The 12,431-nt window shown below is 38.2% G+C and overlaps 1 protein-coding gene across 1 annotated transcript in view; it reads right to left on the reverse strand.

Annotated features, from left to right (window-relative positions):
• Nucleotides 1-12,431, reverse strand: part of LOC134571247 (uncharacterized) — a 149,596-nt gene that overhangs the window by 1,544 nt on the left and 135,621 nt on the right. Inside the window, exons 53-57 of the mRNA XM_063429420.1 lie at nt 9,475-9,609; nt 8,790-8,893; nt 5,733-5,825; nt 4,396-4,501; nt 1,333-1,470 (exon numbers count right to left, since the gene is read on the reverse strand). Coding sequence (XP_063285490.1) covers nt 1,333-1,470; nt 4,396-4,501; nt 5,733-5,825; nt 8,790-8,893; nt 9,475-9,609 — 576 coding nt within the window. The remainder of the gene's footprint in view (nt 1-1,332; nt 1,471-4,395; nt 4,502-5,732; nt 5,826-8,789; nt 8,894-9,474; nt 9,610-12,431) is intronic.

The following is a 12,431-nucleotide window of genomic DNA, read 5'->3' on the forward strand; positions in this document are numbered from 1 at the left end:
GTCTTTATTTTACTTACTTTTTTTTAAATGCAATGGGTGGTAGACAGAAGAGAACCTATAGTCCAGAAATACTGATTGTATTGCACTCTACAAGTCTAAATATCAAAATACAGTATAGTACAGTAAAACTATTTATTTCAATTGATCTCAGGTGTGCCAAACTGAAGACCTTTTAGATGTTATTGACCTGCAATCTTATGGATGTCTAAAAATTATGCTACTTTGAAACAGATAGAACACATTTAGTGACTGCTTTCAAAAAGCAAGCCTTAGAAACCTCGGATCTACAGTTAGTCAGCTGGAGATTTTTTTTTTACTATTTTAGTCTAAAGTTTGTAATAAACAAGCTCCAAAGGACATTCCAGGCACCAACACAACTTACGTATATTTGATAGGGTTTGGCCTCATTTACATGCGGTATTTTTCCACATTGCTTTCTGAAGTGTAATTCTGCATGTATATCTCATTGGCTTAGCTACATCCTTTACCTTTCAATTAGAGAGAGGTTTTGTAAAAAAGGGAGGCATTGCTGAGTGGGTGTGTGCTGAATACAGCAGAAATAAACATGTTTCTTTCTTTATCAAAAGAGATTTGAACAGAGAGCAATTCACAGCATGAATGTGGGTCAAAATATTGGAATTTATGAGCCTGGGACAGGGGCGGGCCCTAAGGGGACATTGCCAGTGACCCTACTAACCCCATTGATGACCCTCATAATGGTTGGACCCATCTGGAAATGGGGCTGGCCCATCCACTGAAGGGGCCTGTCTTGCTAGCCTCCAACCTACAGAACCTTGCAGAGAGTGCTTTCTGCAGGGTCTTAGGGGTCGTTCACATGTTTAGTGATGTGCTCGTGTTGTGCTGCCCTCAGACAAATCTTGTGTCCACAGTAGCATTTAAGTTGTGCTGGCTATTGGAGTGTTCCTTTCAATTAAGAACTCTCCATATCCTTTGCTTGGAACAGCCCAACAGCTGAGTTCATCTGTTGAGTGCTTTAACATAGCTATTTTGTTTAAGAGGCAGAATAGTGAAATAATTTTCAATGGTTTCCTTCAACAAAACATAGATTTTATTTGTCCATGGTAAATCACAGACGTCACTTCTTTTTATGGAATAAAGTTTACACTGACAGACTCCCATGCTGTTTGGAATAGTCAGGTGCTTGTTTGTGTTTAATGTTCAATCAAGCCTCCATTTGACTATTTTTGAAGCATGCATAATTGACTACTCAATGAAAAAAGTGACACTACCAGGCAAATATTTTATTAATCTATTACATTGTAAACATTAACACAACTTTAATAAACCAGGGTAATATTTGTTTTTCTGTACCTCATCCAGTGTTGTCTGGCTGACTGAAAAATTAATGATGTGCAGGTTTGCCTTATTGGTTTCAATAAGATCAAATATACTGGCAACACCTCCTGCAGACACTGGTACGTGATATTCTACCATAGTGAAATGGTGATCCTGCAAATGAAAAACAGTCAATTATGTATTACTGCAGTTACTTGACTATAATGCTGTCTAAAATTGTGTGCAAACAAGTAGTGAAAGAAAGTGACTTATAAACCAAGAAGTCTTGGATTTTGCAGGTTTTCTGTGAATGTGGGGGCATTGTGTACCCCAAACTGCTACATAATAAAAAAAAATAGTATGAAGTCAGGAAAACATAGGAGCGTGGGGGATTATAGTAAAATGGAAGAAAGACAAAGTGCTAATATACGGGAGACAAATCAAGTGTGATTCTATAAATGGGTACAAATAGAAAAGTGGAAATAGAAAAATTGTAAAGTTTAAAACGTATCGTTTAATGTTCGTACTTAAAAATTAGTAGAGCTACATCAACATAAGGCAATCACCCAATCTTGGGTTAGTAAATATAAAAAGGACGAAAAGAAAAAAATGAATCCAAAAATATATACAAATGATAGATAATAAATCAACAAAGTATATTATGAGTAATTTAATTTAGTATCAATCAAATATCAACCCATCATAATGTAATCAGGGATCATTAATAAGTGCCCAATTGGTAAGTTGATTATTTTTCACAAGATCAGTATTGCCAGTTTAGTAAAATATAGTGCTAAAAAAAACTCCCTCCATGATCCAACAATAAGTCAGTAGGAACAGTAACAAAAATACGAATTAGGCAACTGAAAGTTCAGACCAATTGACTCTTAATTCTAATGTACAAATTGCAACACTAGTATTCATTAGATTGTTTTGCAAAAATGTTGCAAATTTAGTCAAAGCTACACTGGTAGTTGTCCACTAGATGTCATTGTTGCAACATACATATGTATGTTATGAGATCAAATACGTGCAGTTTCTCATAGTAGCGATTGTCCATAAAATCCAACCAAGTGAAAAATATGTATAAAGGGGCATTTATTGAGCCTCCCACACAGTGAATACAATCATAATTCCAAATGATTCATTGATAGAGTGGTGCATGGGTTGGCTGTTCCCTAATCTCATTTAATTTAGATCACTGGATACTAATCCCTGCATATTTGCCAGCCAGCCCATGTTCCCTCCATCTACCAAAACCTCCATTGCAATCTCAAGTAATAGAGATGTAAGGAACAGCCGATCCATGCACCGCTCTGTCTATAAACCATTTGGAATTGGGGTTATATTCACTATGTGGGAGCCTCAATAAATCCCCCTTTATACATAATTTTCACTTGGTATACATTATCTTTTCCATATCTTTTCCATATATCCTTTTATGTAAAATCGCTACTATTAGGAACTGATCATATTTGATTTCATAGCATATATATGTCTGTTGCAACAATGACATCTAGTGGACAACTATCAGTATAGCCTTGACTAAATTTGCAACGCTTTAATGAATTAATCTAATGACTACTAGTGTTGCAATTTGTACATTAGGATTGAGTCTATTGGTCTGCACTTTAAGTTGCCTAATTTGGACCATATATATTTTTTTTTACTGTTCCAATTGACTCATTCTTGACCCACCATTGGGACATGTTAAAAAAACTAAACGGGCTATCGCTGGAATCCAGACGCACTCTTCATCGTTCCATCCTTGTGCATAAGAGGTTTTCTGGGAAGCTCTCACACTACCTGAGTAGAATGCTCTCCCCAGCTGTTCCCACCTTCTATAACCTCCGATCCAGTACTGGCACTTTATTTAGCATATCAAAAATAAAGTGGTTCAATCCTAATTTTCCTCCAGAGCACCGCAATTATGGAATAACCTCATGGACAAGGTAAAATCTTCATTCAATCTAAAATCCTTTAAGAGATCTATGGCAAGATACCTCAATACAGAATGCACCTGTCATGGTTGGCTAAATTTATTAGCTGGTATGTGTTAAACTTATACATTTGTGTAAGTATACATACATATATAAGTTTATGTTTATATACAATGTAATATATATTACATATATATATATACACATATTTTTTGCCTAGGTGAGGTGTTTTTAAATAAAACTACTACAATCTCTAAGATTTGAAATCATTGTTTAGTGAATAAGTGAGTGCGCTGGATTCTGTATTTTGTATATTTTGTCCCCAGCAGCACCCTATAATGTATGCATGTTCAGGTGAGTGCAGCCCTCTTGTATTTGTTTGTATATTTGGGAGTCCTGGCCAACTCCTTGGTTTTGCACCCATCATTGTCACAGGTGCCTCATTCCAGGACCCTATTGAGCCTTGACTTGCAGAGAGTCCCAGGAAGGATGTATTTCCCAAGTAAGTGGATTAATGTGTGGCTTAAATTCATTCAGAAAGAAATAACCTCTGCATGAATCCCAGGTAATGGTTTACTAGATGACACAATATAAATAAATTATTGTATATGTTTCCCTTTAGATACTGGAGGATCATTTACCAAACCAGGAAGCTTTCATTGCAGATCAATAGATTGGAACTTGCAAAAATGGTAAAATGAAATTGCCTGCACTAACGGTAATATATTATTCTAGGTAATTTATTACATGACTTATTTCATATTTCCTCGGTCATCTACTTGGCTCCTAGAGCATCACAGCTCTCCATCTTTTGTACTGGAGATGGAGTGCAGATCCCGGCAGACCACAGGTAAAAAGTCAAACTGTCCTAAAATTAGTTTGACTACTTAAAATGGAAGGGGCAGGGAGGGGGCGGGGGTGCATTCCTGGCACAATACCCTATACATCAAGAGTGTTTCTTTAAGATATATACTGTGATATTCCTTTGTTGTTTCCATGATCAGTTGTAAGAAATAGGAATCACTATCCTCTAGAGAGCTTAGATAAATATGACATTGTTTGAATAAGGAAACTTTGCACATTTTCTAAGATGGATATCTCTAAAGACAAATGCATCTGAGTCGTTCCTAGAATTGACTGTAAATGTTACTGATTTTACCTTCAGATATGTGTTTGGGAAGCGAGAATGCATGAACTCGGTGATTGTTTCTACACTGACAGATGAGTCTTTCAAATGCATCTTCACTGTGAATCCTCTTCCAAACCTGAGAACAGATCACAAAAGGGTCATTCTGAGCTCAAGGGAATAATGTCAGACATGTTAACCTTTCTTTGTCATGTCTATAGTTGTGATTAGGAAATAAGTTTACCTGGATCATTAAGGCAACATTTAACTAATGGGTTAGCTCCTCCCTCTAGCCAATAGGACAGTAAAAACAATCAAACAATTAAGATTAGGTTATAAAAGGATCTCCCTGACCTTCATACCTCAGTCTTTTTTTCCTTATCCTTTTAGCCATTAGGAAAGACATCATTATTGTTATGCTCACCTGTCTGTTTTTTAACAGTATTATCCTTGAGAAGTCAGCCTCCCTCTCTAGGAAGCCAATTTTGCTGGAGAAAGGTGCAATAGACCAATAAAAGCTCACAATTGCCTTACACCCGTACTATGCTTATCATTAAGCAAAACATATTTGGATAGTCAAGTTAAGTCATGTTTGAGATTCACAATTCTGTATTTATGTAAAGGTACTTGTAGTCTGAAATAGTATTGTGTTACTTGAAGGAAAAGTGTAGCGTTGTCCATACTATACATTAATTAAAAGTATTATTTGTATAATCATTAAAATCGTTTATAGTGTGGCTGCTTTGGATAGAACTAAATACATTACAAAGACTTCATAAAATACAAAAACACCATAACAACTGTACTTTCTTAAAGAAACAGTCAGGAAGTTTTATTATTTCATAAATAATAAAACTTTTGCAAAACGCTTTTCAAAATCAGAATGTCCTTCTTTCCATTATATTCATGGAACCAAGAGAATGGCATGTCATGCCTGACGTCAACGTGGGAGCCTGTCTTGGGGCATTGTCTGCTGTCTACATTGTAAGGGTATTATTCTTTACTCAGCTATAGGGAGAATGCATGGCAAGCTCACTAATATATACACCTGATAGTTAGTTATACACATATATAAACAGAATCACACTTTGTATATTTATGTTTATTACACTGTTATCGAGTGCACCCAAAAACATAAAACAGGTGAACCTTTCTCTGATTTTGAGTTAATTTGTAGGTGTTATGCAGTGTGCAATTTGTGCTTCCAAATATTTAGTGTTAATGTTTCTATTTGTGACTTTCAGAGAACAGTTGTGTTAATGTGATGTTATAGTGGAGTAAGGAATAAAGCAGCAGCAGGTTCTCTGATTTGACAATAAAATATCTGACTGATGTTACAATGCCGTACAACAGAAATACATATAGCTGACCTGTTCTTTATGTGCTGCAGGGAACCGATGCATTGAAATTTTCCTCTCACCATGATTGCCAGTCTGGTGCAGAGGGCTTCACACTCCTCCATGCTGTAAAATGGGGGGAATAAAAGAAGAGTTATAAATCAGCCTTTTATTGTTTTTTATTAGTGGTGAGTGACCACAGCCATCCTTTACATACAGCCTTACAGCCTTACATACAGCCTGGTCTCTCTTTGGACCCCCCCCCCCCCCCTCCCCTCCCCCTCCTCCCAAGATACCAGTCCAACTGCATTTAATATATATTGAAAATCACATACAAGTACTCATATTTCTGCAATTTGTTACTGTGGAGCTCTGTGATACATTTACACACATTGCACATTACTGTGAAATGTATTACTGTGGAAATCTATCATATGCTCACTCACTGAATATTACTTAAGTAAGTTTCATTGCCCTTGAGCTCTGAGATACACACCAATACACTGCGTAATACTGCTCATTTTACTACAGTGGAGTTCAAAGACACACAACATATTATTGCACCATTTACTACAGTGGAGTTCAAAGATACACAACACATTATTGTGTGTTTTACCACAGAGGACATCAGTGATACACAAAACATGGTCTCCCTATGTTTGGTTTTGGCACTCTGTGTGCACCTACCTATACGGTTTCTGGAGATATCACCGTTTCTTTTCAAGCTCTTTTGTCAAGTACTGTTTGCATTGTATTGTATGTAAAGTGGTTTTGTCACCTATTATACTGAATATAATTTTTATTTAACAAAGCAATGGTACATTTCTGCTTTTCGACATTATGCAATTGCATATTTAGCAGGTGCACCCCTAGGGGGAAAGCTCTAGCTGTGAGTTTGGCACTGCCCCATTGTTATATCAGAGCCCCATGTACATGCCTTATGAAAGAGTGAACCCTGTTTAAAGTTTACCACTAAAGTTCTCGCATACTGCAGAGGTGAGCTAGAACTTTATGAAGACAAATATAACTGACTGCAAGGTAATGCTGACTACATTAAAGCTCTCCTGTCCATGCTGTGTAGAAGAAGCAGTGAGGAAGTATGATTCTCTAACTTTATCCTACACTCACTTCACTTGTGATAACACAAGAAGCACCAAATGATGCCAGTCAGGAGGATATGAGGTCATATTCAAGCCTCCTCCATTAATCAGTTTCACAGAAGCAGTGGCAGCAACATGAACCTGGGAGAACAGACCAATATTGCTCACACACAGCATACCACTAAACCATCAGGGAAGAAAGGATACTACACTACATTACCAAAGAAACGGGAAGTCAAATGAGGGGTGCTTATCTTGCAGGAAATAGCAATTAAATGGGGGGGAGGGGGGTAATGAGATGGAAGGAAGGGGGAATGAAATGGATACTAAAGGCATCACAATGTTAGCTTAATGAACCAATTTTGGTGTATAGATTATGCCCCTGCAGTCTCACTGCTCAATCTCTGCCCCATACGAATTAGCCCACACTGAAAATCACTGAAATCGGGTAAGTAACTAAAGGTTTTATTAACCATTTTGCTGCCTGGCTGACCCGTGAGGGAGGGGGGGGCCAGAGGGGTCTATTGTTAGGAATACAGATTTGTATTTCTAACACTATAGTATCCCTTTAAAAAAGATGTGCTGGTGAATACAGGTTAATTCTAACAAGAAAAATGTCAGAAAACATCTACAGACTTATTTACAGCTCATTGAGCTGCATTGGGACATCTGTAGTTGGACAGCCTCAGAAAGTCTGGGCTGGATCATCAATCTCTGGGGGCATTGGATGAACAGAGGCTTTACTGTTACTTTCCTGTCAGTATAGGGATTTCTGTTCTCTTCTCTGAGCTTTTCAAGAGTATAGAATACCCAGTGGCCATTAAATTAATCAGTTGTAAACTTTAGCTTAAACGTTTTATTCAGCATGTGACATGTATACCTAGCCTGAATTCCCCTCAATCTTAATTGTAATAAAACATGTTGTTATTCATGACAACATTTTTAAAAATGGTGCAGTACTATGCATGCCTAGACAGTGTTTCACGTGTCCTTAAACCAGTGAGAAACAACCTCCTAGATATGTCAGTTTAACATGATGTCAGCATTATTATTCTCATACCATAAAATGTGCAAATGAGCTGCCTGCAACTACAAAGCTTTGTAAATTGAAATGTCTGACATATGCTGTTGGGCCATGTCAAACTATCTGAATTTTCTTGCACCTTAAAAATAAAGATTATAAAAAAAAAATATATGCAGACAAGCAATGCGTCAGATAAAAATGGGGGTTATCTATAGCCAGCGCTGGGACAGATTTTTAAAAGTGGTACAATCAGATGGGGTTTTTCCACTCGTTCCCATGGTAATAAGATCAGTTTTAGTGTATTCTCTTACTCTCCACTGAGTTCAATGTGATTCTTCACATAGCATAATTTTAACTGCAGTCAATAAAATCAGAATCAGGTTTTCTACAATTTAACATTTGTGTTCAATATGATGGAGAAAAAATAATGTGGAGCACTGGAGCTGCATTAAAATTAATATTCTCAGCCAACTGTTGGGTGGCTTTGGGATCTGAATCCTTCCTCGGGCTGTGCTGCAGGTAACCACCTTTTTTTTTTCCTAATCATTTCTTACATTTACTAAACCTACATGTCCTTCATATTTCTTAACTTTTAAGCTTTCATTAATAATACTGCTAACCACACCCCTGCCTCTATTTCATAGCAATAACTATTCTCTCACTGTACTGCAAACCATGACTCCTCTCTCTGTTTCTTAACCCTTTCTTAATATAATACCAACCCTCACCCATACCAGCTTCATAATCCTTCATCTACTATACCATTAACCTTAATCACTCATCCTAACATCACACAATCTATAAATTTACAGTTTTCCTTTTCTTTTTTTTTTGGGGAGGGGGGGGGGGTGGGCTTACAGCATACACTAATTAAATATGTTTGTTTCATGTTGAGTGAAATAAGAATAACATTTTGCACCATAGAAGCTAGATTTGCTTTGCAAGTAAAAATCAAATGCCCCTCACCTGTGAGATGTGAGCACTACTGCACACCGATCCTTAACTTCCTCAGAGATAATTTTCCAAAGATGTCTCTTTGTTTTTGGGTCCATTCCTGAGCTTGGCTCATCCTATACGAAACCAAAGATAAACAACATTTGTTCACAAGGTAGTAACAGTGCATTTCTGGTCTGCAGAATCTTCACAGCCAAAGACAGATAGCTCTCATACCAAAATAAGGTAGGCTGGCCTCTGACCCGACAATAGTTGATGCCTCTTACATCCTTACTCACCCTTGCCTTGATAGCTTTTATTTTTATTGTTTTTTAATATATTTCCATTATACGGAGAACCCAATATTGATCCAATTGCATACAATTTTTTTGCATTGCAAAGGATTCAATTATTTTTGTTAGAAGTAGTGTGCAACAAATACTTGTTATTTGCATGTGCTGTGTTTATTATTGGTTCTCAAGTGTATTACAGACAAGCATATCAGTAGGCCTTGAGTTTCCAGCACTGTATTGAGACAGACAAACTGTATAATTAATGTTTTGTGTGCAGGAGGCTTTTGTAAATTTACAGGCATTCATGTCATACTTTGAATACAATATGTGCAGTTTAGTATTAACAATTGAGAGCCTGAGCACAAATTGTTGCCCTCACTGTAAATATTAATATTGTCAGTAGAAATGTAAGACACTCTCTTTACCAAAAGTAGAATAGAAGGCCGTCCAACAAGGGCCAGAGCGGTAGATAGCTTCCTCCGTGTGCCACAGCTATAATTGGCAGTAATTCTATCCTTGTATTGCACAAGACGGAGTTTGTGAAGAAGTCTGTTGCAAACCTATTATTTAAAACACAATGTAAATTAATAAAAAGGCAATTTGCAATATAAAAAATAGCCAACTAATAAATAGAACAGAGACTATTTGAAGTTAGTTTTCAAAAACAGTCTTTTAAAGTCAAGGAAAATTCATATATTTTAAGAAAAGCAGTTAAACAGGTTTTTTTTTGTTGTTTTTTTTTTACAATTTTATAGAAAACAGATGAACAAAAGATAAGATCCCCCAGCTTAATGGATTTTGTAGCAACAGCTGTGGTCTATGTTAAGGCCAGCTCTCCATAAAATACCATGATGATAATTATACAAATATTAAGCAATGCACACATTATAAGTAAATAAATTCTGCTTTGGAATGTACGGTGTTTGCAGACAAGGTCTGTTCGATAATATCCCTTTTGTATCCTAATAATTTTTTTTTAGGTGTTTAATTATATCAGACAGCAGATATAAATACCCAGTGTGTTAGACAGTAACACAGCGTATAAATGATTTGTTACACAATTAAATATTTAAGGATATTTTTTTTTTTATTATTCTTTATTTTTCGTTGTGCAAGTAACAACAATACACCTTACACTGCCACGACAACATATGTAAGCATAGTTTTGACACGGTTGTACATTTGTATGACAGTTTGGTCTCTGCACAATTTTTTAATTTATAAAGATATACAAGCCGTTATCACACATTTGCTGCAGGTCTCGACATATTTTAGCATTCAACTTTTCACATAGAAGAAAGATAATAGAAGTGACCTGCATAAAATAATGATTAGAACTCTACTTAACACGTTGAGGTTATAAGGGATTAAGTCCCAGGCCGTAGGCCTCTATGCGTTCTGCCAGTACGGTAATATATTAGCTAGAGCATAATAGGCATAGGTGGAGCATATATGTTGGGAAGGCTGTATTTTTCGGGAATTCGCACTATTTTATGTTTTTTACACATGCTTAACTAAACAGATTGGTTGATGAATTGAGATGATCTAGGTTACCATTAGATATACTAACGATTAGTTGTCAATACTATTCTGCTGTGCTGTTATAGTCATAGTATATAGGCACAAATTGCGTACTAGCAGTGTCTGGCAGAGATAGTGTATATCAAAGTTGAACTATGTTTTAACAAGCTGGGAGACATTATATAGCATATACCTTTACTAAGACTTGCCTATGTTGTATAGACATATTTCTATTCCCTCTAGGCCTAGCTTGCCCTGCTGTGTCTTGAGTTAACTAAATATTGGGTTGCTAGAAGCAAGGTTCAACAGGAATAACGTTATACTAGCAGCTTAGTGCTGGCATGGGAGTATAGTCTAAGGCAAATAAGATTAATACAGTAAATAAGTGAGGAGAACTTACATAGATAGCTATATATCAACACGAATAACATGTTTACCGAATTGTTTGCGGGCTGGGTTTCTCATATGTACGGTGTCGTGTGAGTGTCTGTCTCTCTGGGACTGTGGTAAGTGCCTCGGGGGTTTGTCTAATGGCTTCACAGGGAAAGCATTTGGCATATAGGGCTTGTTGGGGTGGGTGCTGGTGTTTACTGAGGCTTTGGGTTAATGTGTAAGGAGGTCAGTTACATGACTCCGGGGTGTATATGGTGTGTGGTGGGGCTTGAAGTGGCCTGCACTCAGGTGTCGCTGCCAGCAGGGAGGTCGTCCTCTACGGAGCCATCTCGTGTTTCGTCTAGGGTTCACCCTTGTTATCGTGTTGTGGTAAGTGTTTGGCTGTGGGTGTTTGGGAAGCTGGTATGTGCCGCTGGCAGGGTTATTGTCTGACACTTGGTTATCCCTGGTTGGTGACCTTATTTATGCGCTAGTACAAGTGTAAGGGAAGGGGGGGGTAGCTCAAGGAAGGCTAGCCTGTGCTGTGTTCAGTCTGGCCCTGGCTAGGGAGGGTGCACAACCTGGTAGAGTGTCCAGTGCCTCAACAAGGCTTAGTGATGACAGTCTCTGTGGTTCAGTCCTCTGAGTTTGCAACGGATGCGTGGGGACCTCTTCGCGGTTCAAACGGGGTGATGTTGTCCACATCCCATTGCTGTCTCCGAGGGCTGCCTCTCCCTGGTTCCACCTGTGTAGCAATACCCTGCTGGATTAGGAACCTTTGGCCCTCTGCTGGCGAGTGTAGCTTGTGGACTGTTCCCTCTAAGGTGACCTGTAGGGAGCGTGGTGTGCCCCAGCGGTATGGGATCTTCTTCTGTCGTAGGACGCTGGTGACCTGGCACATCGTTTGTCTCCATAGCATAGTAGTCCTGGAGAGATCATTATGGAATGTCAGAGTATGTTGTTCGAAGGACAGGGATGGTGTTTCCCTGACCGCTGACATGATTGCCGTTTTATCCAGTTGTGTAACGAGTTGTACTATGACATCACTGTGTGTTTGCTGGGGCAGTCTGCCCTGCCTGCTGGTTCTGTATATGTTGTCCACCAGGATGCTTCTAGCTTGCTTGTGGGGAAGTATATGCTGCAGTAAGCGTCTTATGAATTGTGGCAGTTCTGTTCTCTCCACCGTGTTAGGGATGCCTCTGATCTTAATATGTGTGCTGCAACTGCGATCTTCACATTCAGCCAGTTTTTGTGTCATGGTGGCTTGGGAGTCTGTTAGTTTGTTCTGTTTTGCGGCAAGTGAGGCCTGCTCAGCCTTAAGGTGTGTGGATGTCTCCTCTGTGGCTTTAATACCTCCATCGAGCCTGAGCATGCTTTCGCGCTGTATCGCTAAATCTGCCTGGAATATCTTGCAGATGTCCCGGAGCAGTGTTTTTATATCACCCTTTGTAGCTATGATGTTGTTTTCCTCATCGGAGGATTCGTTGTG

Source organism: Pelobates fuscus, chromosome 8 (genome assembly GCF_036172605.1).
Source record: "Pelobates fuscus isolate aPelFus1 chromosome 8, aPelFus1.pri, whole genome shotgun sequence".
NCBI lineage: Eukaryota > Metazoa > Chordata > Amphibia > Anura > Pelobatidae > Pelobates > Pelobates fuscus.